Raw genomic sequence first — 27,758 nt, 5'->3', positions numbered from 1 at the left:
CCCATTATTATTGTGCAGAACTTTAAGTCCCTTTGAACATCTCTAAGAACTTGCTTTATAAATTTGGATGTTCCTGTGTAAAGTGCATATATATTTAGGATAGTTAGGTCTTTTTATTATTATTATTATACTTTAAGTTTTGGGGTACATTTGCAGAACGTGCAGTTTTGTTACATAGGGATACACATGCCATGTAGCATGTATACCTAGGTATATATATGTATACCTATGTCCTATTACATCGGCCAAATAATGTTTTCAGCATACATACAAATACACATGGCGGTTTGCTGCACCCATCAACCCGTCATCTACATTAGGTGTTTCTCCTAATGCTGTCCCTCCCCTAGCCCCCCACCCTCTGACAGGTCCCAGTGTGTGATGTTCCCTTTCCTGTATCCATATGTTCTCATTGTTCAACTCACATTTATGAGTGGAAACATGCGGTGTTCGATTTTCTGTTCCTGTGTTAGTTTGCTGAGAATGATGGTTTCCAGGTTCATCCATGTCCCTTCAAGAAACATGAAGTCATCCTTTTTTATGGCTGCACAGTATTCCATAGTGTATATGTACCACATTTTCTTTATCCAGTCTGTGATTGATGGGCATTTGGATTGGTTCCAAGTTTTTGCTATTGTGAATAGTGCTGCAACAAACATATGTGTGTATGTGTCTTTATAGTAGAATGATTTGTAATCCTTTGGGTATATACCCAGTAATGGAATTGCTAGGTCAAATGGTATTTCTGGTTCTAGATCCTTGAGGAATCGCCACATTGTCTTTCACAATGGTTGAACTAATTTACACTCCACCAACAGTGTAAAAGTGTTGCTATTTCTCCACATCCTCTCCAGCATCTGTTGTTTCCTTACTTTTTAATGATTGCCATTAAACTGGGGTGAGATGGTATCTTATTGTGGTTTTGATTTGCATTTTTCTAATGACCAGTGATAATGACCTTTTTTTCTTCTTCACTTTTTAATCAGCTTGAAGTGAATGCCTTGTTAATTTTCCTACTAATGGTGCTAAACCTAACAGTTTTAAAGACCTTCCTGTTGACCACAGTGTGCTCTTGGTTCTTGTAGGCAGGGAGCTGGCTTAGGACCTACACAGCATATTTGGAAGAATGGCTTCTGGTTCTTTAAGTGTTAGAATTTGTGTGGCTGAGAGAAAAAAATGTGGTATTTTCCCTTTGCATGAATCAAGTATTTTACCTGCAAAGTTCTGCAGTTGCTTGTCTTTTATAAAATATTTTTTTAATAAGTAATGCTACTTAAAATGCTAAACTTATTCCTTGTGAAAGTCTATTCTATTATGATACAAAAATTGTAGATAGCTTTTATTGAATTAACATTTGACATTTTCCTCCACAGATTTTTCTTTAAAATATTTGCTCTCCCTAATAATGCCATGTAAAATTTATTTTTAGGGGGATAGTTCCTACGTGAAAGATCGCTGGTGTGTTTTTGATGGATTTATGGTCTTTTGCCTTTGGGTTTCTTTGGTGCTGCAGGTAATTAAATACTTTTTAAATTACAAGGGGGTACTCTCCCAAATGGGAATTATTTTGCGTTAAAAGTCTAAATAGAAATATTACAAAATATATATCAAGTGTGATTGTGTAACTGCCTACAGCATTATGTTTATTTTATTTTTCTTTTAACTGATGTGATTAATCTGTTTACTCTGACATATTTGAAATTTGAAAAATTAATTTTAATGGATACATAATACTGTATGTATTTATGGGGAACTGAGTGATACTTGATGTATGCAAGGTGTAATGATCAAATCTGCATAATTAGCATTTATATCACCTCAAACATTTTATTGTTAGAAAAGTCAATAGCTGTAATATCTTAATTATTGTCAGTTACATTTGTGAATTATTTCTCAATCAGAAATGAAAATCAATACTATAGAAAATTGTTAACTATTAATCAGATATATATATTCCCTGAAATGAAGGAAACAATGTGGAGTCTTATTTCTATATTTGTAAATAAAAAATAGAACTTAAAAATTTAAAGTCTAGTCTTCTCATATTTTGATGGGTATTAGCCAACATAAAATGCTATATTGCAAATATTAAATGCTTTGTTATAAGAGATGGGGAACATACATTAAGAAGGCTTACAGGAGAGATTTGATTGGAAAATAAGTAGAATTAATTTCCATGCATTCATTCAGACATGATTTTGCCTTTTAATTCAACTAAAGTTACTATATTCTTTTGATTTTATTTGATCTGTTTTGATTTGACTGTGGTAAGAACGCCTAACATAAGATCTACTGTTTGAACGAATTTTAATTGTACGATAAATTATTGTTAACTATAGGTACAATGTTGTACAGGTCTCTAGAGTTTATTCATCTATTCTTTATTTAAAAATTCAGAATTCAAAACCTCACAGCCCGTTCTGCCAACTCATCATAGTGTTTGTTGATAAGCTTTCCTTTCTTATTTTTATAAAGTTCACCTCTCCCACAATTTAATTTCATCACTCATATATTTTTTAATCAGCTTTCTCAGGTTGAATCGTTTCTCATATTAATATGTCCTTTTCCATTTAATAACTATTGTGTGATTGACAAACATTTCTAATTATTTTTGCCTCTGTTAGTAAATAGTGTTTCATAATTTTAACCTTTCTCTATTACTTTATTTTCTAGATATTCAAAAGCCTCCACCAAAGAACATTATTAATGAGAAAGACAGCATACTTATTTTATATTCTAAGTTGGCACTTCTTGTAATTAAAAACTGTCTTAATGAATGAGACAGGAAATGAACAAGATTAATGATGTTCTCATTAGTTTATGTATTTGTTTCTGTTAAGATAGCTATAGATTCAAAATGTACTCAAAAGAAAGTGGATTTTGGTGGAAAATAATGTAGGGTTAAATTCAGAATAGAGATGCACCTACTTATGCTGCTAACATCTGTATATTCCATGAGTATGAGCAATGAATGCTAAGGGGAAATCCAACCTCATTTACCCATCTTTTAATTTGTAGGTGTTTGAAATTGCTGATATAGTTGATCAGATGTCACCTTGGGGCATGTTGCGGATTCCACGGCCACTGATTATGATCCGAGCATTCCGAATTTATTTCCGATTTGAACTGCCAAGGACCAGAATTACAAATATTTTAAAGTGAGTGCTACTTTACAATAAGTTAAGAGGAAAAGCTTATGAAGTTTTTTTGTAAGTTTTATGTACTTTACCTACTTCTTTTTTTCCCTAGGCGATCAGGAGAACAAATATGGAGTGTTTCCATTTTCCTACTTTTCTTTCTACTTCTTTATGGAATTTTAGGAGTTCAGATGTTTGGAACATTTACTTATCACTGTGTAGTAAATGACACAAAACCGGGGTAAGTTTATCTATTAACTACATTTTAATCTGGTTGATTAACAAAGCTATCTCTGTAATTTTCATGCAAATAACCTCTGTGTCAGATTTTTCAAACAGCGTTTATGTCCTCTTTGTTCTGTGTCTCTGCTTTCTCAGTATTGTTTTGTCCAATTTTTATTTTATTTTATTTTATTTTATTTTATTTTATTTTATTTTATTTTATTTTATTTTATTTTATTTTATTTTTGAGATGGAGTCTCGCTCAGTCGCGAGGCTGGAGTGCAGTGGTGCGATCTCAGCTCACTGCAACCTCCGCGTCCCAGGTTCAAGTGTTTCTCCTGCCTCACCCTCCCGAGTAGCTGGGACTACAGGCATGCACCACCATGCCCGGCTAATTTCTGTTTTGTCCAATTTTTAAAGACAAGTATTCAAAACAAGACAGATTTGAAAATGTAAGCTGGTGGGAAAGTAGATTAAGCAAATGCAAAGTATACATTTAGAAACCTTTCTCAGTGTGGCAAAATGGGGAATGTGCTAACATAATAACAAAAACCTAAAGCTTCACTGAGGAAGTTTTTCATATTAGAGTGAGTTACATGTTAGGAAAAAAACCTCATTTTTATTATTATTATCTTTGGTCATCATTCCCTAAAATAGTTTCCTAAATGATTATAACATCATTTCTAGACAAAACACTACATACTATCTGTTGCATTTGTCTGTTGTAGGGTTGGTGGGCAAGATAGAATGTATGTACTTCAGTTACCTATTATGTATTATGCAATAGGGCACCTGCCTCTTCTGCTTGGCTGATCATTGTAAATATACAACTCCAGGGATGTGATGGCAGGAGAGAGCAGAGTGGGATGTTGGCCCCTGGGTGGTCCAGAAGTGTCCCATTAGGTGTTGGCTAGATATAGAGTTTGGGGTTCCAAGCACAACCCAGAAGTACAACAGATATGACTATGCCAGATTTCAGGGCAGCAGGGATTGGGGATAATACAATTGATTTTACGACTTGTATTCAAATCTTCACATAGGAATTTGTCTATTTATAAATGAAGAACTCATCCATAAATTACCAATTGAAAAAATCTTGATTCAAATCATAGAAATCAGATTTAAAGCACGTTATAAAATTCAAAAAGAGATTAAAAGCAGCCATTCCTCTTCAAAATATTTTTAATGTATCAATACTACTTACAAACCAATTGGGTATATAAGGATCATTGAGTTTAAAAATATTGAAAGTGTTATGTTGTGTTTTCTGCACTTGGAGCATTTTTTTCATAAAGTCTATGTATATATATACAAAGTAGATAAACCACAAATAAGTGAATATCTCTGTGAGTATAGATACCATGATAAGCTTGACTCAATTCCAACACTTTATTGTATGAATTTGCATAAATTATTTAGGTTATTCCTCAGTGAAGTGCATTAACAACAGGACATACTTTCTAGAGGTGTCAGGAAGAGTGAATGAGGGAATGAATGTAAAGACAAGCAAAGTGACCAGCACATAGTAAAGGCATTCACTGTATGCTAGCCGTCATTACTTTGTTGTCATAAAGAAGTATGTAAACACGCTTACATGCTGAGGTGGTAAGTATCTCTCCAAAAGAGAGATAACATGTTTAAAGAAAAAAAAAAGGAAAGAGCAATAAAGAAGACCAAAATTTACACTTGTAAGAATGTGAGAGGAAAACATCTATGACTAATTCATGGCTACGTTATTTTACTGACAAAGTAACTAAATTAATTCTGAGTTTATTTCACATTTATAATGGTCATTTAATTATTAGTTTCTCCCAGAAGTAAATTTAATAATTGAATTTCTAATTCATGCACAAATAGTATATGTATATTGTGCAACTCCTAATAATTACATAATGTACTAAAAACTAAAAGTGAGTTTAATTGCTTGCTGTTGCACCACCCCAAAAAATATCAACTTCAAAAGGGTAGATATTTTGTTTCCACGTGTTTTTAGACCGTGAGGCATGTGCAAGTTTCTAAGAAAATAGGAATGATTGCAGTAACTTCAAAAACATCAGTATAATTTCACTAGTTAAATGTTAAACAGTAAAGCATTACCTATTAGTCAAGGCCTTATTTTATTTCATTTTATTTTTATTTAGAAGGTATATACATGCATCTCATACCTACTTAGAAATTTACCTTAGGGGGCCGAGCACAGTGGCTCACACCTGTAATCCCAGCACTTTGGAAGGCTGAGGCAGGTAGATAACCTGAGGTCAGGAGTTCCAGACCAGCCTGACCAATATGGTTAAACCCCATCTCTACTAAAAATACAAAAATTAGCTGGGCATGGTGGCGGGCACCTGTAATCCCAGCTACTCAGGAGGCTGAGACAGGAGAATTGCTTGAACCCACGAGACGAAGATTGCAGTGAGCTGAGATCGCACCACTGCACTCCAGCCTGTGCCACAGAGTGAGACTCTGTCTCGAAAAAAGAAAGAAAGAAACAAATTTACCTTAGGTTCACCTAAGTGTGGCCAGATACCATGCCTTCCTTGATTATCCATAGAATTATGTTGAAGTAAAGATTTCATTTTTTCTTGTTTTTTAATATAATTTTTATTCTTGCATGACATGAGTGAATAATCTACTCAAAATTATTTTTAAAAGAAAAACACTGTTGCTACTAACCCCACTCTCCCACTCTTCATTATTGTTGTTCAAAATAGCCTTGGAAAATAACTTTTTGATAACCATTTTCTGGACATATTATTATTTTCCCCTACTATTGAAATTATGTCTCTACCCACTTGATTGAGATTTTGGTGAATATAAAAATCTTTACATATTTATTATATATGTCTTGAGGGAACTATTTCCTTTTTCTGTCAGAATTAAGTCCAGAGAGTAAGTTATTGCATTTATTATTCTACTTTCTGAAAATTATCATCCTTCTCAAATTAACTTGTGTATTTCTTATGAGGTAGTCCCTGAAAGTTATAATCCTACTCAAATTAATTTGTGTGTTTCTTATGAGGTAAGGGTCAAGATGTAGTCTTAATTTAGTGGTTGGAATGGACATCAATGTCTTAGGAGAAGCTTTCAGTATTTTTGTTAAGTGGGATGTGAGCTGTAGAGTTTTCAAAGTGAGGAAGTTACCTTTAATTCCTATGGTGCTAAGAGATTTTAATCATTGATGTATGTATATTTTGTCCAGTGCTTTTCTCTTTTATTCTGTTAATGTACTGAATTACATGATGGATTTTTTTAATAGAAGCCAATCTTGCATTTCTGGTATATTGCTAATTTGGTCATATTGTATTCCTCTTTATGCCTTGTAAGATTTGATTTGCTAATGTTTTGTTACAAATTATTGCATCTTTGTTCACAAGGAGCATTATTTTTAGGCTTTTTTAATTGAAATATCTTTACCAGATTTTGAAATCTAGGTAATGTTGTCCTCATAAAACAAGCAGAACATTTTTCCAAGGGTTAATATAAGATTCATATTCTTTCTTTCTTAAATGTTTGATAGAATTCATGAGTAAAACTCAGGGCCTGAAATTTTCTTTGTGAGAACGTTTTTCGTTACAAATTAAATGTATTCAACATACAGAGCTATGGCGTTGTTATCTTTCTTGTTCTGTTAAGTTGGTAAATTTTGCTTTTCAAAGATCCTACCTATTTTTATAGATTGTCAATATTGCATAATGTTTATACAAATGCCCTATGATTATCTTTTAAGCATGATTTTCTTTTTAACATCTATAGAATAGTGGTAATAAGTCATTTTTTTCCTGACATTGATAATTTGTATCTTTCTCCATTTTTTCATGTCTTCTCAATTGTATTAATCTTTTCACACACACAAGAATCTTTGCCCTATTTAATATTCCCTGTTGTTAGTCTGTTTTTCACATTGATTTTTTATCTTCATTATTTCCTTATTTCTGCTTTTAGTTTTTATTTTCTTTTTCATATTTCATAAAACGAAGGTATATAGGCATCTTTTAACATTTTTCTAATACAATAATTTAAAAATATAATTTTCCTCTAAGCATTGTTTTAACTGCATTTCCAAAATGTTAATATGTTATATTTTTATTATTATTCAAGTGTCTTCTAATATCATACATGATTTCTCTTTTGGCCCATAGGTTATTTAGAAGTGTATTTTTAGAAGGATGAGATTTTCTAAAAATGTTATTTGGGAGCATAAGTTTATTCTGTTGTGGTCAGACAATAGTCCCTGTGAAGTTTCAGCCTTTTGAAATTCATTAGGAATCATTTTAAGGAGCATTATATGGTCTAAATTGGTGAAAATTCCATGAGAATTTGAAAAAAAGAAAGTTAAGTCTGCAGTTTTTGAGTATAATGTCTATAAATGTCACCGAAGTCAAGTTGGCTGATAATTTGTTCTAGGTAGTTCTATCCTTCTTGGTTTTTAAAATCAGGGTTGTTCTATCAATTTCTGAGAGAGCTCTTCAATTTTCTAGACATGAGAAAAAATTTCAATCTCTCTTATTTTTGTCAGTTTTTGCTTTATATAATTTTAAACTTTAGGTGCATAAAGTGTCGTTGTATATTTCAGATGGGCTGACCTTTTTATCATCATGAATTTGGAATTTTTTTCCTAATTAGCTTCTGGATGCCAGAGTATATGATGGGTCAAGAACATGACATTTCAAATTTTTCAATAATCATAACTCTAAAATAATTTGTAACTCTAAAATAATTTATTTTTATTTAATCACCTTTTATCTTATTAAGCAATTGGTTTTTTTCCCCACAATTGCTTAAGTATGCTTTAGACCTTTCCTGGATTGACAGTAAAAGGGAGGACATGACAAATTCTTAGTTTTAGAGCATGGGCTGCACAATCCTGAGCCCAGCCTCGTGGTGATGAAATTAAGCCCATTGCTAAGAGTGTAAATGAAGAAGAAACTCAGTAGTAAGAGAGCATGGACCGACTAGTTAGATGCCCTAATCAGCAACTCTCATTCCACTTTCAAAACCTTGGAGATTTTGTGTGTTTTTTAAATAAGTGAAGTGAATCAAATGGTGCCTACCAAATTTATTTTGTCTTCTGCATCAGCGTGTGGCATACAGCATTAACGATGAGAAGAAACTAACTCCCATAAGCTATTTTGGGGGGATAGAGGATGGTACAAATATTACAACTTTACAACAAATATTACAACTCTGTTTAAAAAAAAAAAAGTTGATCAGGCTGGGTGCAGTGGCACATGCCTGTAATCTCGGCACTTTGGGAGACTGAGTTATAGCCTAGGAGTTTGAGACTAGAGTGAGCTATGATTGCATCACTGCACTCCAGCCTGGGTGATACAGTGAGTCCCAGTCTCTAAGAAATAAAAAAGAAAGAAAGAAAAAGTGTTGAACAGGCACCTGTCACATCTCTCATTTATTCCATTCCAGGTATTAAACCAAAAGAAATAAAAATGTATGTCCATACAAAGATTTACACATGAATGCCCACAGCAACTTCATTCGTAATACTCCAAACTGGTGACAACCCAAATTTCCATCAACAGATAGATAAACTAATGATGGTATATCCATATAATAAATACTGTTTAATAATAATAAATAATGAACTATTGATGTATACAGCATCTTGGATAAATCTCAAAATAATTATGATGACTGAATAAATCCAGATTTTAAAAGATGACATATTCTATGATTCCATTTATATAAAATTCTAGAAAATGCAAACTTATCTTTAATGATAGAAAATAAATCAGCAGTTGCCTGGCGATAAAGGTTGTGGTGGAAATAAGGGACTACAAAGGGGCATCAAGAAACCTTTGGGGTTTATTGATATGTTCATTATCTTGACTGTGGTTCTGTACATGTGCCAAAACTTATCAAACTGTACACTTTTGTATGTGCAGTTTATGTTATGTCAGTTACACCTGCTAAAACTGCCTAAAATGTCTCAATGTGAGGTAGAAATCTAGTTTTTCATATGGTTAAGCAATTGTGCCTGCACTATTTATTGTGTACTATTATCCACTGAGTTTAGCTTCACCTGTCTCATTCACTAATTCCCCGTCTATACCTGGGTCTATTCCTCTGCGACTCCACTGTGCTTCACCAGTCTATTGGACTATCTCTTTACCAATATCACACACTGAAAGTCTTTCAAATTACAATCTGGCTTCATGCATGGGGTCATATTTCCAGCCTTAAGCTTTACATGGGCTCAAGACCTGGTCTTCCGCCTCATGTCGGCATTAAAACCCAAGCTCTTGGATACTGGATACCTAGCTCCCATTTGTAACACTATGTCAACTCATGTTCCTTCCTTTCCTACTCATTTACTGCTTTCCTTCCTATGTTTTGACATTTTGGAATGCATTTTTTTTTTGTTGTGAGCCCAAATGTGGAGTTGTTAATGTTATCTATTTGTTTGTAGTGGAAGGAGTTGAATTTGGTACAGTCCGTCTTGCGAGAGCCAGGACTCACATTCATAGCTATTTTTTTTTTCTATTTTTCTCTAAGATCCTTGAGGATACATATGGGAAAGGGGAAGAGAATATTGTGTTATATTCATCTTCTTATCCTTACTACCTAGTATCCTAACACAGAATAAATAATTAGTAACTATTTATTGAAGGCATGGTTGATAACATTACATTTAGACAGACAATATTAACATGATGACAAATTGATAAAGAAGATGAAATAAAAAAGAAACACAGAGAAAAGGAAGTTGTTAAAAGCAGGAAAGGAGAAATGGCTAAGAAAGAGAAAAACAAAGTTTAAGCAGAAAGAAGCAGTGAATTAGTTCATATACAGAGTAAGAAAATTGAAGCAAGTGTTGAGTAAGGGAGTTGACTGTGTGGGTGAGGGAAGAGACAAATGCATGGAAGAAAATCTGTAGGTAGTTGGAATTTTTTTTTTTTTTTTTTTTTTTTTTTTTTTTTTTTTTTTTTTTTAGTGTATGTAGGCTGTAGAATATGCCTAGATTGTTCTATGAGTGAATATGAAAATGGATAAAGATATTGTGTGGGTTGGAGACAATAAATATGGAGATGAAGAACAGGGAAATCTTCTGGATAAGAAAGCAGCTGTGTAGTACTGCGGGGGGTACAGGAGGCTGGTTTCAAATTACTGTTTTATTAAAACCAAGTCAGAATGTGAGAGTTATAAAACTTGTAAATGCAGCTAGAAGATCAGGCATTATGCTGGCAAACCAAAGCTCATACTGGCACATAAATGTTCACAGAAACTGAGAACAGATACACGAATGTCTTCTGAACTCATGACCCTAGAGTTGCTTCAGTAAGTATTCTTTGCTAGTTCCATGCTGTATTTGGTACCAAGAAAAGAATGATACTGAAAAAATGCATTAAAACGTGCCTCGTGATCTAAATATTAGCTCCAGCTCATTACTCTATCCCAAAAATGAAGTTCACCATGAAAAATTTCATCAATGTTGACAGAGTGCTTAGTTACCTGAGACATAGCCATTATGGTGAAATGGCTGCATTTTTGTCTTTCCCATATGTGTAAAACCTGCCTAGTAGCATACACACACACACACACACACACACACACACACACACATTTATTTTGTCTTCTTTTTATGTGCCTCTTCATTTACTATTTGAGAAGAAAATGCTTAACTAGCCACTTGGTAGTAATGTTGCTCATAATCACAGTTGTTAGAAGATTGTGCCACTGCCCTCCAGCCTGGGCGATAGAGCGAGACTCCGTCTCAAAAAAAAAAAAAAGTAAATTTCAAATGTATCATCACAAAAGAGTTAAGTGATATGATGGATGTGTTAATTAGCCCGATTTAACCATTACATCTTGTATACATCTATCAAAACATCACCTGGTGCTGCGTTAATGTAATACAATTATGATTTGTCAATTAAAAATAATATTATTTTAAAAATTTATTATACACATCTCTGAGTCACATATTAAGCTAAGGTATGATGGCTGTGTTTTCAGCAATCAGTGTTGCCAGCTACTGCCGTGACCTCATTTCTCTTAATCATTTAAGAGAAACGATGAAGAGAAATTGTTAACAATTGTTCCAACTTCTGCCTAATTGATTTGCATGTATTATAGCCTAATCATGACAGAGGTTTCAGACCAGAAACTTGCATATCTTGGGTTTCATAGCTGACCTCCAGAACTGATTCTGTTTAGTATGTGAGGCGAACAAGATATAGAAGCAACACAATATATACAGTTTTGCTTTTAAATGGAGCTTAGTTCTTGTCAGGTCCAATAGCAGGGAATCTTAGCTATGTCTTCAGTAGCAGTGCTAGTAAAGCTTTAGATTCTTCTCTGATAATTAATGGCGACCTAAGGCAATTATGAAAAGAGTAATGAGATTTGACTAAGCAAAGCAGCTCATTTCCTAAAGGAAGCTGAGAAGAGCAATGGCTTGTAGCAGAAACAGGTGTTGTGAAATACCAACTGTGATGGCAGAAATCTCCCCGAAGCTGGAACAGGAATGTTCTAAAATGAGCTGTCAGGTTAAATAGAAAAGATGAAGACTTACCTGACACCTTATTCTCATTCCTGAAAAAGAAGAAAAACGTATTCGTAGCTTGGTATCAAATAATGAAATCTTATTTCCAAGAGTGACATAATTAGAAAAACTTTAAGGTAAGTAAATGTAACCATTAAATATATAAAAGTTTAATATAGAGAGAACAGGATTCAAATAGGAACTCAGGAACATATTTGCGATGACTGGACCACTAGCTTTAAGCCCGGAGGTAGGGTGATCACACATCACAGATGCCCAGGACAATCTTGGTTTATCCCTACTGTTTCAAAGTAATCACTAACAGCCTTTTACTCGATTTTAAGGAATCTCAAAGTAGACAATGCATTTTATGGTCACCTTGCCCAGGGGAAGTTATGGAACTTGGTATTTTGTAAAGTATCACCAAGAGTTGGATTAGAGATAATATAAAGTTGAGTTTTTTGCAGTTTGCTCTTGCTGGTCCAAATAAATTTTAAGTTTATTAAAATAAATACATTAAAATGTATTAACTAAATTTGTTTGTCACGTATTCTTTAGGGTACTTGGCAAATAAATGAAGTATTGTCTTATAAATTTTGTTGACAAAATAGTTTTTTTCATGGAATACTATGCAGCCAAGAGAAATAATGAGACTATGTCCTTTGTAGCAACATGAATGAAGCTGGAGGTCATTATCCTAAGCAAACTTACACAGGAACAGAAAATCAAATAACGCTTGTTCTCACTTATGAATGAGAGCTAAACATTGAGTGTATACGGACACAAAGAAGGGAACAGCAGACACTGGGGCCTACCTGAGGGTGGAGGGTGAGAGGAAGGTGAAGATTGAAAAACTACCTATTAGGTGCTATGCTTATTATCTGAGTGGTGAAACAATCTGTACACCACACCCCCTTGATACACAGTTTACCTCTCTAACAAACCTGCACATGTATCCCTGAATCTAAAATAAAAGTCAAAGAAAAAAAAAAAGAAATACAAATAGAAGCATACTGAAATTTAGAACATTAATTTTTAATTTCTAAGAACTTTATCAAAAGACAGTTTTGTAGAATATGTAAAATCATAATTGCCCCAAATTCATACAACGGTCTATGACATCTTGATTCATATGTGTTTGTTTATGTTTATTGACACAATAGATGTATTTTTGGAGTACATGTGATATTTTGATACATTCATGTAAGGCATAATAATCAAATCAGGACAACTGGCATATCCATCACCTGAAACATTTTTCTTAATACTGGGAACACTTGAATTATTCTCTACTAACTATTTTGAAATATATAATAGATTACTGTTACTATAGTCACCCTACTGATTTATCAAACACTAGGTCTTTTCTCTTTTATCTGACTATATTTTTGTACCTATTCCCCAATCTTTCTTCATCCAACCCTGGCCTTTACCCTTCTCCCTCTCTGGTAACAACCAATCTATTCTCCTTCTTCATAAGATCCACTTACTTAGGGCTTAAATATGAGTGAGATGATGTGATATTTGTCTTTCTGTACTTGGCTTATTTCTTTTAGCATAATGACCTCCAGTTCCATCCATGCTGCTGCAAACGACAGGATTTTACTTATTTTTATGGCTGAATGGTATTACATTGTGTGTCTGTATAGATACATATCATAGTTTCTTTATCCATTTATCCATCGGTGGGCAGTTAGGTTGATTCCATATTTTGGCTGTTTGGAATAGTGCTGCAGTCAACATGTGAGTGCCGCTATCTCTTCAATATACAGATTTCCTCCCTTTTGGATATGTACCCAGTACTGAAATTGCTGGATCATAGAGTCGTTCCATGTTTAGTTTTTTTCAGTCCATACTGTTTTTCACAGTGGTTGTCAAAATTTGCATTCCCACCAACAGTGTGTGAGGGTTCCTGTTTCTCTGCATTCTCACCAACTTTCACTGTCTTTTTTATAAAAGCCATTTTAACTGGGGTGACTTGATATTTCACTGTAGTTTTTATTTCCATTTCCCCAATGATTAGTGATATTACCCATTTTTATATACCTATTTGCCATTTGTATGTCTTCTTTTGAGAAATGTCTATTCAGATTTTTTTGCCCATTTCTTAATCAGATTATTCGATTTTTTTCCCATTGAGTTATTTGAGTTCTTTATATATTCTGGCTATTAATCCTTTGTCAGTTGTATCATTTGCAGATATTTTCCCTTATTCTTTGGGCTGTCACTTCAATTTGTTGATTGTTTCCTTTGCTGTGGAGAAGTTTTGAGCTTGATGCAATCCCATTTATCTGTTTTTGCTTTAGCTGCCTGTGCTTTTCAGATTTTATCCCCCCAAAAAATGCCCAGACCAGTGTCCTGGAGCATTTCCCCAATGTTTTCTTCTAGGAGTTTCATAGATTCAGTTCTTAGATTTAAGTCTTTAATCCTTTATTATTTGATTTTTATATGATAAGAGGTATTAGTGTTCTTGGCACCTTTGTCAAGAATGAATTGGCTGTAAAAGCATGTATTTATTTCTGGATTCTCCATTCTGTTCCATTGGGATGTTTTCCTTTTTTTGTCAGTACCATGCTGATTTGGCTGCTATAGCTTTGTAGTATATTTTGAAGTCAGTTAGTATGATGCCTCCAGCTGTGTTCTTTTTGCTCGGGATTGCGTTGGCTATTCAGAATCTTTTGTGTTTTATGTAAATTTTAGGATAGTTTTTTATATTCCAGTGAAGAATGTCATTGGTATTTTGATAGGGGTTGCATTGAAACTGTAGATTGCTTCAGGTCATGTTGACATTTTAACAATATTAATTCTTCCAATTCATGAGCACAGAATATCTTTCCATTTTTTGTGTCCACTTCAATTTCTTTCATCAGAGTGTGATAGTTTTCATTATAGAGATCTTTCACTTCTTTAGTCACAATTATTCCTAGACATTTTTAAATTTTTTATAAATATTGTAAATGGGGTTGCTTTCTTGATTTATTTTTCAGATTGTTCACTGTTGGTATATATAAATGCTATTAATTTTTGTGTGTTGGTTTTGTATCCTGTAATTTACTGCGTTTGCTTATCATTTCTAACAGTTTTTGGTGGAGTCTTTAGGGTTTTCTAAGTATAAGATCATGTCATCTGCAAATGAGGATAATTTTATTTCTTCCTTTCCAATTTGGATGTCGTTTATTTCTTTCTCTTATCTGATCACTCTGGCTAGAACTTCCAATAGTATGTTGAATAAATGGGATGAAAATGGGCATCCTGATCTTGTTCCAGATCTTAGCAGAAAGACTTTTGATTTTTTCCCCCTTTGGTATGATGTTAGCCATGGGTTTGTTAAATATGGTCTTTATTGTTTTGAGGTATATTCATTTTATACTCAATTTTTTAGTGTTTTCATGATAAAGAGATGTTGAATTTTGCCAAATGCTTTTTCTACATCTATTGAAATAATAATATGGTTTTTGTTCCTGGTTTGTTTATGTAATATATCATGTTTATTGACTTCCATATGTTAAGCCATCTTTGAATTTCTGGGAGGTTAAATAATATGTCCAGATGGTATGTGAGAGAGCCAGGATTTGAACTCAAGTCTAACTTCCAAGCCCGTGTACGTTTTACCATTTGAGAAACTTCTGTATTTTAATTGTACATTCATAAACCTTTATACACATAGAGATCTACATCCATATGTATAAGCTCTTTTTAAAAAATTATACTTTATGTTCTAGGGTGCATGTGCACAACATGCAGGTTTGTTACATATGTATGCATGTGCCATGTTGGTGTGCTGCACCCATCAACTCGTCATTTACATTAGCTCTTTATAATATATGTAGTATAATTTCTACATTAAAGTTTTTATTAAGTCTGGTTTCTATCCCTATGTATATGTTATGATTCATGGGATTCAACTTCATCTAAATCTATAAACTAGTGATATGTTATATATTTTTAGTACTATCTATGTATCTCTTTTAAAATTGTTGTGCACATTGATCTCCAAGATGTGAACCACCTGAGGTGCCAGAAGTCAGCCTTTCATATGATAATAATATTTATAGAGTAAATATATGAATATATTTCAGAATAAATTGAACTTTCAGATGAAAATTAATACCAGCATGATTTTTACCAGAATAGCAAAAACGTTTGTGAGAGTCTTCAGTACACAAAAGGAAAATCGAGGAGTTCGAATGGGGGGTTAAAAGAAATGTAATTTATTTTGATCAGTCTTTTGATCATATGTTTACCTCCCAAAAAGAAGATAATATAATATTGTAGGTTATAAGGTTCTTATTATTAGTGGTAAATAACTTTTATTTATTTTTTTTATTTATTTATTTATTTATTTTTTTTTTTGAGACGGAGTCTCGCTCTGTCGCCCAGGCTGGAGTGCAGTGGCCGGATCTCAGCTCACTGCAAGCTCCGCCTCCCAGGTTCATGCCATTCTCCTGCCTCAGCCTCCCGAGTAGCTGGGACCACAGGCGCCTGCCACCTCGCCCGGCTAGTTTTTTGTATTTTTAGTAGAGACGGGGTTTCACCATGTTAGCCAGGATGGTCTCGATCTCCTGACCTCGTGATCCGCCCGTCTCGGCCTCCCAAAGTGCTGGGATTACAGGCTTGAGCTAAATAACTTTTATTAAACAATTGTTGTGTTATTTTCTCACTTAATACTTACAACAATCCGGTAAGTTATGTTCCATTTTTACACTGTGTGTTACAGCCAAGGAAATTGAAGCTCAGTAAAGTTAAATAAAATGGCTAAGATGAAACAGCTTGTATCAGAAGCAAGACTAGACCCATTTCTCCCTCACACTGATTTCTATGCTTTCAGTTGTAACTTGGTCAGTGTATGAGATAATCTTCCTTCAACACATGTGTCCAAACTGTTTGAATAAAATATTTAGTTTTCCTTTAGTTACAAGGAGCATATTCTTAGAAGACAAGTTCTCGATGGGACATATGAGTAAGTGGTTAGTTACAATTGCTTATTTTAAGACTGAATTCTAAAAGCATGCACTGGAACTTGTGAACATCCTCTGTGAATGTGGGAATGAGGAGCTCTACCTATTCAGTCCGTCACAAATAGTGTTTACTGTGGTTGCCTCCATAGAATCAATATTTACTATCACTTTTGTATCTCAGGTTCCACCCAACCAGCTTGGTTTTCCCCATGATAGAAACCATAATAAGTATGCATAACTACAGCAGCACCACTAGTAAATTTTGAAAATTAATTTTTAGGATGAAGTCTCTTTGGTAAAGAAAATCACTTGGCAAAATTTGTAAAAAATACTGATTCCAAGCCACATTTGTGATTGATATTTTTAGGCAAGGCCGAGATGCTCAGAATTGGCAAGTTAGAAATCAGTCATTTAAAATTTTAGTTTTGTGATTAAACTCCAAAAGATTTGTTATAGAGTAGAACACAAAATTATATGGCTTTTTTTAAAAAATAGACCTTGAGTCTTCAAATAAATGTTAGTCTTCTAGCTAGCTGCTTACTGCCCTGCATGCATATCCTCTTCCCTTAAGACTAGTTCCCCAGCAATGTCTAAGGAGCACCAGAAGTAATTAGAGCCTCCTGTCTTTCCTGCAAAGAGGCAGGTATGTCTTTGTTTTCTGGGATGGACAACCGTCTCAATTTTACTTATTTAGTGACTCTTACATGTTCTTATTTCTAGAGATTGAATTGGGGTAGTGCACTTTGTGGTTGAGCGTAGTTGGAGTTGTCAGAGGCATTGACACTTTTAAAATCCCTCACCGACTTTACTTTTCCTGTTCACATCATTGGGGAGTGTGTAAATCCATTCTTTCATTGCTATAAAGAAATACCTGAAACTAGCAGGGAATGGTGACTGATGCCTGTAATCCCAGCACTTTGAGAGGTCAAGACGGGCAGATGACTTGAGACTAGGAGTTTAAGACCAACCTGGGCAATATGGTGGAACCCCATCTCTACTGAAAATACAAAAAATAGCTGGGAATAGTACTGTGCACCTGTGATCCCAGCTACTTGGGAGGCTGAGGCATGAGAATTGCTGGAGCCAGGAGGTGGGGGAGGTTGCAATGAACCAAGATCACACCACTGCTTTCTACCCTGGGTCACAGAGTGAAACTCCATCGAAGGAAGGAATGAAGGAAGGAAGGGAGGGAGGGAGGGAGGAAGGAAGGGGAAAGAGAGTTAGAGATAGAGAGAAAGAAGGAGAGAAGAAGAGGAAAGAAAGAAAGAAAAGGAAGAAAAGAAAGAAAGAAAGAGAAAAAGAAAGAAAGAAAAAGAAAGGAAAGAAAGAAAGAAAAAGAAAGAAAGAAGGAAAGAAAGAAAGAAAAGAAAAGAAAAGAGAGAAGGAAGGAAGGAAGAGCGGGCCTGAGACTGGGTACTTTTTTTTTATTATTACATTTTTGAGTTCTATATTTGTATCATAGAGAATGAGCTGTGTATATTTTTCAGATGGAAAAGACATATTGACTTAAAAGGTACCTCTCAAATTTTAATGTGTACAGTAAACTGGAGATCATGTTAATGTGTAGATTATTTTTTCAGAAGATCTGGAAGAAAGCCTCAGTTTCTGAATTTTTGACAAGCTCACCAGTAATGTCAATGTTTTGGGCCAAAGAAGAATATTTTTTCAAAAATTCAGTAAGTGGAAGAGCCTGTGGTTTTTGTTTGTTTGGTTGGTTGGTTTGTTTTGTTTTGTTTTTTTGTAGTTTTTCTGGCATGTAAACAAAGATGAGAGCTTTTATTTACCAAAGACAGATATATGCAAAGAAAACCTAAGAAAGGAGGGCAGCTGCCAGATTAAATGTGATGGTTTATGAACATCAGCTGCATAAAGATACCTAATAATGAAGAGAAAAATAATTAACTCTGTAGTGCGACGGTCTGTCCGAGAGCTCTTTAACCAAGTGAATCATTAATGTTAACTGCACTAGGACAAATTTTTATGATGTGCTGATGCACATAGAAGGACACAGCATCACTACTGCGATATTGCCCCCTCGAAAGTAAATTATAATCTAAATTTAACCGTCAAGAGACATCAGTTTTATGCAAAGTTCAAGATACAGGTGTCTTTCATGTTCTGTAATTTGTAATGTTGATTTTAAGTAGTCTTTCTTTAGCACCCTAGGGAGCAAGTATCTCCTAATAATTTTATTCAGAACTTTCTGGGTAATAAATGCCATCCTGTTAAATAAGTATTTTCTTCTTTTTTTCTGCTTTGTATCTATTTATTTACTTGTTTGCTTTTAAAAACATTTACTTGAAGTTCTGGGATACATGTGCAGAATGTGCAGGTTTGCTACATAGGTATACATGTGCCATGGTGGTTTGCTGCACCTATCAACCCATCATCTAGGTTTTAAGCCCTGCATGCATTGTCCTAATGCTGTCCCTCACCCTGACCCTCACCTGCCGACAGACCCCAGTATGTGTCATTGCCTTCCCTGTGTCCATATGTTCTCATTGTTCAACTCCCACTTATGAGTGAGAACATGCACTGTTTGTTTTTCTGATCCTGTGTTAGTTTGCTGAAGATGATGGCTTCCAGCTTCATGTCCCTGCAAAGGATATGATCTCATTTCTTTTAATGGCTGCATAGTATTCTATGGTGTATATGTCCCACATTTGCTTAGTCCAGTCTATCATTGATGGGTATTTGTGTTGGTTCCATGTCTTTGCTCTTGTAAATAGTGTTGCGGTAAACATACATGTACATGTATCTTTACAGTTGAATGATTTATATTCTTTTGGGTATATACCCAGTAATGGGATATCTGGGTCAAATGGTATTTCTGGTTCTAGATCCTTGATGAATCATTACATTGTCTTCCACAATGGTTGAACTAATTTACATTCCTACCAACAGTGTAAAAGCATTCCTATTTCTCCACATCCTCACCAGCATTTATTGTTTCTTGACTTTTTAATAATCGTCGTTCTGACTGGTGTGAGAGGGTATCTCATTGTGGTTTTGATTTGCATTTCTTTAATGATCAGTGATGTTGAGCTTTTCTCATGTTTGTTGGATGCATGAATGTCTTTTTTTGAGAAGAGTCTGTTCATATCCTTTGTTCACCTTTTGATGGGGTTGTTTCTTTTTTCTTGCAAATTTGTCTGTATTTCTTATAGATTCTGGGTATTAGACCTTTGTCAGATGGGTAGATTGAAAAAATTTTCTCCCATTCTGTAGGTTGCCTGTTCACTCTGATGATAGTTTCTTTTGCTGTGCATAAGCTCTTTAGTGCGTCTAGTTTAATTAGATCCCATTTGTCTATTTTGGCTTTTCTTGCCATTGCTTTTAGCATTTTCATCATGAAATCATTGTCCATGTCTATGTCCTGAATGGTATTGTCTAAGTTTTCTTCCAGGGTTTTTATGGTTATGGGTTTAACATTTCAGTCTTTAATCCATCTTGAGTTAATTTTTGTACAAGGTATAAGGGGTTCCAGTTTTAGTTTTCTGCATATGGGTAGCAAGTTTTCTCAGCACCATTTATTAAATGGGAAATCCTTTCCCTCTGCTTGTTTTTGTCAGGTTTGTCAAAGATCAGATGGTTGTAGATGCGTGGTGTTATTTCTGAGGTCTCTGTTCTGTTCCATTGGTCTATATGTCTGTTTTGGTACCACTACCATGCTGTTTTGGTTACTGTAGCCTTGTAGTATAGTTTGAAGTCAAGTAACATGATGCCTCCAGCTTCGTTCTTTTTGCTAAAGATTGTCTTAGCTATACAGGCTCTTTTTTGGTTCCATATGAAATTTAGGGTAGTTTTTTCTAATTCTGTGAAGAATGTCAATGGGAATAGCATTGAATCTATAATTTATTTTAAGCAATATGACCATTTTCATGATATTGACTTTTTCCTATCCATGAGGATGGAATGGTTTTCCATTTGTTTGTGTCCTCTCTTATTACCTTGAGCAGAAGTTTGTAGTTCTTGAAGAGGGCCTTCACATCCCTTGTAAGTTGTATTCCTAAGTATTTTATTCTCTTTGTAGCAATTGTGAATGAGAATTCACTCATGATTTGGCTCTCTGCTTATGTGTTTTTGGGGTATAAGAATACTTGTGATTTTTGCACATCGATTTTATATCCTGAGATTTGCTAAAGTTGCTTATCAGGTTAAGGAGTTTCGGGGTTGAGACAATGGGGTTTTCTAAACACAGAATCATGTCATCTGGAAACAGAAAATTTCACTTTCTCTCTTCCTATTTAAATACGCTTTCTTTCTTTCTCTTGACTGATTGCCCTGGCCGAAACTTCCAATACTATGTTGAACACGAGTGGTGAGAGAGGGCATCCTTGTCTTGTGCCAGTTTTCAAAAGGAATGCTTCCAGCTTTTGCCCATTCAGTATGATATTGGCTGTGGGTTTGTCACAAATAGCACTTTTTATTTTGAGATATGTTCCATCAATACCTAGTTTATTGAAAGCTTTTAACATGAAGAGTTGTTGAATTTTATCAAAGGCCTTTTCTGCATCTATTGAGATAATCGTGTGGCTTTTGTCTCTGGTTCTGTTTATGTGATGAATTACACTTATTGATTTGTGTATGCTGAACCAGACTTACACCTCAGAGATGAAGTCGACTTGTTTGTGGTGGGTAAGCTTTTTGATGTGCTGTTGGATTCAGTTTGCCAGTATTTTATTGAGGATTTTTGCATTGATGTTCATCAGGGATAATGGCCTGACGTTTTCTTTTTATTGTTGTTGTGTCTCTGCCAGGTTTTGCTATCAGGATGATGCTGACCTCATAAAATGAATTAGGAAGGAGTCCCTCCTTTTCAATTTTTTGGAATAGTTTCAGAAGGAATGATACTAGCCCCTCTTTGTACCTCTGGTAGAATTCGGCTGTGAATCCGTCTGGTCCTGGGCTTTTATTGGGTGATAGGCTATTAATTAGTACCTAAATTTCAGAACTTGTTATTGGTCTATTTAGGGAGCTGACTTCTTGGGAGGGTGTGTGTGTCCAGGAATTTATCCATTTCTTCTAGATTTTCTAGTTTATTTCGGTAGAGGTGTTTATAGTATTCTGATGGTATTTTGTATTTCTGTGGGGTCAGTGGTGATATCCCCGTTATCATTTTTTATTGTGTCTATTTGATTCTTCTCTTTTCTTCTTTATCAGTTTAGCTAGCAGTCTATCTATTTTATTACTTTTTGCAAGAGACCCAGCTCTGGTATTCATTAATTTTTTGAATGACTTCTTGTGTCACTATCTCCTTCAGTTCTGCTCTGATCTTGGTTATTTCTTGTCTTCTGCTAGTTTTTAGATTTGTTTGCTCTTGCTTCTCTAGTTCTGTTAATTGTGATGTTAGGGTATCCATTTGAGATCTTTCTAGCTTTCTTATGTGGGCATTTAGTGCTATAAATTTCCTTCTTAACACTGTTTAGCTGTGTCCCAGATATTCTGGTACGTTGTCTGTTTGTTCTCATTGGTTTCAAAGAACTTCTTGATTTCTGCCTTAACTTCATTATTTACCCAGGAGTCATTCAGGAGCAGGTTGTTCAATTTCCTTGTAATTGTGTTGTTTTGAGTGAGTTTCTTAATCTTGAGTTCTAATTTGATTGCACTGTAGTCTGAGAGACTGTTATGAGTTCAGTTATTTTGCATTTGCTGAGGAGTGTTTTACTTCCAATTATGTGGTTGATTTTAGAATAAGTGCCATGTAGCACAGAGAAGAATATATTCTGTTGATTTGGGGTTGAGAGTTCTGTAGACGTCCATTAGGTCCACTTGATCCGGAGCTGAGTTCAAGTCCTGAATATCCTTGTTAATTTTCTGTCTCATTGATCTGTCTAATATTGACAGTGGGGTGTTAAAGTCTCCCACTCTTATTTTGTGGGAGTCCAAGTCTCTCTGTGGATCTCTAAGAACTTGTTTTATAAATCTAGGTGCTCCTGTATTGGGTGTATATATATTTAGGATATTTAGCACTTCTTGTTGAATTAATCCCTTTACCATTAAGTAATGCCATTCTTTGTCTTTTTTTTATCTTTGTTGGTTTAAAGTCTGTTTTCTCACAGACTAGGATTGCAGCCCCTCCTTTTTTTTTTTCTTTCCATTTGCTTGGTAAATTTTCCTCCATCCTTTTAATTTGAGCCTATGTGTGTCGTTGCACATGAGACGGGTCCCCTGAATACGGCATACCAATGGATCTTAACTCTTTATCCAATTTGGAGACTGGGTATTTTATAAAGAGGAAAGGTTTAATTGGCTCATGGTTTTCCAGGCTGTACAGGAAGCATAGCCCTGGGCACCTGCTCAGTTTCTGATGAGGACTCAGGAAGCTTACCATCATGGCAGAAGGCAGATGGGGAGCAGGCACATCACATGACAAGAATGAGAACGAGAGAGAGAGAGTGGAGGGGAGGTGCCCTATGCTTGTAAATGACCAGATCCCCTGTGAACTCAGAGCAGGAACTCATTGATCATCTAGGAGATGACCCAAGCCATTCATGAGGGATCTGCCCCTGTGATCCAATCACCTCCCACCAGGCCCCATCTCCAGCGCTGAGGAGTATACTTCAATGAGATTTGGGCAAGGACAAATATCCAAACTATATCAGGGAGCCGTTAGTGTGTCTGGCCATCTTGAAAGGATGGAAGCTTATTGGAGTGGAAAAAAATTGCCTCTCTCGAGCCATACAACTCAGTCAAACCACATTCAATTCACATAAATATATTTTGACCTCCAAGTATGTAAGAGGTGATTTATATACACAATTGCTAATTTATAATGCAGTTTCATAAATTTGATCTTCACGAGAAAGATGAGGAAATTGTTCCTTGCCAAAGTTAATTGGCTGAATTACCAACTGAAGTCCTGTTATGCTTGGCCCCAAATTCTGGTGGCCCCTTTCCATTTTGTCAACCAGCTCTCTTTACATATATATTGTCACCCCGTGTCTTCCAGTTCCTAAAGCAAAAGGAGAAAAGTTGCTGCGTGAGGATCTCTTGGCCTAGATTTTAAAAGTCAAAGACAGCAGATTGCCTTATAACCTTAAACGGTTTCACATTTCTAGTTTGGAGCTGATCAGTGCATCCTCTGTGTCCTGATGCTTAGCTTTTCTTTTCCTCTTCTCTTCTCTTCTTTTCTCTTCTCTTCTCTTTTTGAGATGGAATCTCACTCTGTTGCCCAGGCTGTAGTTTAGTGGCATGATGTCGGCTCACTGCAACCTCCACCTGCTGGGTTCAAGCGATTCTCCTGCCTCAGCCTCCCGAGTAGCTGGGATTACAAACCTGGCTAACTTTCGTATTTTTAGTACAGATGGGTTTTCCTGTGTTGGCCAGGCTGGTCTTGAATTCCTGACCTTAAGTGATCCGCCTGCCTTGGCCTCCCAAAGTGCTGGGATTACAGGCGTGAGCCACTACACCCGACCAACTTTTCTGATATTATTTTGAATATGTTTGTGCCCTCTCATTGCCTTATCCTAACCCAGCTGCAGTCTCCTGGCTCCTGAAAGGTGCACTATCCCTTATCCATATTGGCAAAGTAGTTGAGGGAGTCAACTTGGGGAAAATGTATTATTTTAAAAAGCTATTCAGATATAAGAAGATAACTATTTAAAATATTCCTTTAAAATAAAATCATGTACTGCATTGTCACTTAAATTTCATAGTCACAGTATTTGAAAAAATACTTAATTTTACCATTTTTATGCATGATGGCTACAATTCTTTACAGCTTTGCCTACCAACCCTTTCAGGAATGGGTGAAAGGAGTAGGAAAATCTTATTAAAATACTCAGTTTTACAACTTATTTCCTAGAAAAAAAAAATGTGCCAGGTTAACTTGTTCATTAAAAGAGGTGTGATATCAGTATTATTGCCTGCTTCAGAATATTTATCTTGTTTTGCAGTTCCACTAGAAGTCCAGGCAGAGCCATTAAAAGTTTTCCAAAATCAATAAATATTTTATCTCTGCAAATAAGACTCTTGCTTCTAGGGTGGGATTAGTTTTCCAAAGCATCCAGCATTACAATTAGCCAGACCAATTCATAGGAGTTTATAATTAATCCTGACAAGAGGAAGCTAATAGGAGTGAAAATGAAATCAGATGATTGTCTGAAATGAAGCTGAAAGGCGGTAACAGCCAGACTGTTTTCTGTAGGTACATACAATGACCAGGAAAACCTCTCAATCTAGGGGTCAGCTTTTAGCAAGATAATATGTCTTGCTAAATTTTTATGTCTGCCACAAAAGGCAAGACAAGCACCATGTAAGGTATCAAAGGCTATATTCATTATTCTCTTGAGTGTAAAAGTTTGTGCCCTTGTCTATGTATGATTGTGTGTGGGTGTAATTTTCTCCATGGGCTTATTTAGAATTGTGTTCCTCCATTTTTGATTTATTTCTAGAACATACAATATAAATAAAAATGAAGCCTTACGGATGCAATGAAAAACAAAATGCTCAAGTTGTATAGTGTTATCTGTTGCATGTGGATTTGTTGGGCTACTTACTTATTTACATCATTGACAATTTCTTATGGAATGCCAGCTTCAGAAATAAATATACTGTAGCTTGGGCTCTGCAAATATCTTTTACAACAAATGGATCAAATTTTGATACCAAGAAGTCATTCTTAGCCTGCTTGTCTTTAGATTTTTAACAAAAAAGGTAATAACAATGTAAACAAAATTGCTATGTATAAATTCCTATTATAGGTATATGTTGTGAAAATCTAGCAAGTAAATTTAGTAATTATTTATTTCATGAGTATCTTTTGACCTTTTTTGTCCTTTCGCACATACTAGGAATATGTTACAACCAGCTCATGCTGCATCAGTCACAGTATCCATTTAGGGTAGCACAAATCCTTATCTTTTACCCTAATTTGTAAATCTCTAACAGTGTAGTTTAAAAATTGCTTTTATACGATAACAACTGCTTGTTAACAATCCTTGTATTTCACCAAACAGCTACACTCACCAGAGAAAAGGTGAAAAGCTCTCTCTCTCGCTTTCTCTCACTCACTTTCTCTCTTATATGCAAATACAGGCTCTGACATTTTCACTTTCCAGAATGCTATGCTGTTTATTCCATCGCTAGAACTAGTACCTGTTGATCCTTTAATAAAAGTCACTGCAAGCAACACCCTGTTGCAAGGTTTTCCCAGTACCCACCATCTGCCACCTGTAGTCGTAATTGATGTTTCTGCTTTGAACTTCAGTTAACATCAGGAGCATATAGATAGCTCTTAAAGCAAAGCATTTATCACACTGTCCTGTGGTCATTATTTTTTTATTCTCTCTTACACTGTGCAGTAAAGTCCCTGAGTCCACTTTATTCCTTTTATTCATCTCCATTCCTAGCATGCTGTGTGGCATATAGTAAGCTTGTCAAAAATAATTATTATAAATTAATAAACAGACATTCAAATACAATTAAGTGCCCCCCTACGAATACTGGAAAAATTTTCTGAAAAGTGGCTAAGTCATCATAAGCATAGTCATATTCATTAATGACAGTGATTACAGAAGCCCAACACTTAGTGCAGTGCAAGAAGCAGTGATGGTAGTTCCAGATATGTAGAGAAAGACGATATTGTGAATAACGAAGAGAGGAATCTTAACGTGAAGTCTGAAGCTATTGCCTTTGTCGGTGAGCCTTGTGGTGAGAGGAGAACTATGCACAGTGAAACATATGTTGAATTATGGGCCGAATGCTTTCACTCGAAGTATATCCCTTTTCTTTTATATGAAAGTGTTATGAGGTCCTTCTGGGAATTGTTTTTTAAACAGCTGGAAAGTTTCTCATTTTTCAGATGAGGAAACTGAGGCTCAAATGTTTCAAGTGAATCGCCCAAGGTAATTAAGTGAGTTAATCACTGAACTGAGATGATCATTTTTGTGTTGTGATACACAGCTCGGTGCTCGGCACCACTAAGAGTTATGAATAACTTAAAACCACAGAACTCTGAGGTCCTGAGGTATTGTTTGTGGCCATTATCAACAATTTTAGTAACAAGTTTAGAACACATTTTCTTAGATCTCAAACTCCTACAAAATGTTATTTGTAAATAGAATGTTTTGTTAAGAATTGAAAACAAACAGGCAAACATGTGCTCGGAGGATAATTGAAGGCTTTTTAAAAAACAATTGGCTGCTCACAGGGATTCTAGCACTCATTTTGATACATGGAAACTGCTAAAGCCAGACATTTAAAACATTGAAAATCAGTGCCAATTTGTGGATTATTACACTTAAAAATGCATAAAACAACAGGATCCACTTATTAAAGAGTTTCTGTAGTTTACAAATAAATAATTCACCATAGATTTAAATAATGATAGAAAGACACATTCATTCATTCATTCATTTATTCAGAAAATAATTATTAAACATCTACTATATATTAGGTTTCTCCAGAGAGAATATAGAATATATTTTACATATTATATATATGTGTGTATATATATGTTGGCTTAGCTCAAAAGATACATGTCTATAGATACAGATACAGATATAAAGAGGTTTATTTTAAGGAATTGGCTCATGTAATTTTGTAGACTGTTAAGACCAAAATCTTCAGGGCAGCCTGGACATTTCAGCAGAAGCTGATGTGGCAGGCGAAAGGCTCTGCCAAACATGGGGTAGGCCAGTGACCTCTCACTGCTGAGAAGTCAAAATCCTTCCTATTAATAAGATGAGTCCCACTCACATTATGGAGGGTAACATGCTTTACTCAAAGTCTATCAATTTAAGTGTTAATCACAACTATAAAATACCTTCACAGCAACATCTAGACTGGTGTTTGACCAAACAGCCAGGCATCATACTTTAGTCAAGCTGATACTTAAATTTAACTATCATAGACTCTGTGTCAGGGACTTCATGGAATTGGAAATTACACTAAGGAACAGTTGAGTTTGGAAGACATTCAATGAACAGATGACCACACAAA

General features: G+C 35.1%; 1 protein-coding gene across 7 annotated transcripts in view; it reads left to right on the top strand.

Moving 5' to 3' along the window:
• The window catches only part of NALCN (sodium leak channel, non-selective), a 351,429-nt gene that overhangs the window by 36,662 nt on the left and 287,009 nt on the right, over positions 1-27,758 (top strand). For all 7 annotated transcript variants that reach the window (XM_007960806.3, XM_038007863.2, XM_038007864.2 and 4 more), the window contains exons 4-6: positions 1,430-1,513; positions 3,019-3,158; positions 3,250-3,378. In XM_007960806.3, coding sequence (XP_007958997.2) covers positions 1,430-1,513; positions 3,019-3,158; positions 3,250-3,378 — 353 coding nt within the window. The remainder of the gene's footprint in view (positions 1-1,429; positions 1,514-3,018; positions 3,159-3,249; positions 3,379-27,758) is intronic.

Source organism: Chlorocebus sabaeus, chromosome 3, assembly GCF_047675955.1.
Source record: "Chlorocebus sabaeus isolate Y175 chromosome 3, mChlSab1.0.hap1, whole genome shotgun sequence".
Taxonomy (NCBI): domain Eukaryota; kingdom Metazoa; phylum Chordata; class Mammalia; order Primates; family Cercopithecidae; genus Chlorocebus; species Chlorocebus sabaeus.
The sequence above is the reverse complement of the archived record's forward strand: the minus strand, read 5'-3'. Positions and strand labels throughout refer to the sequence as shown.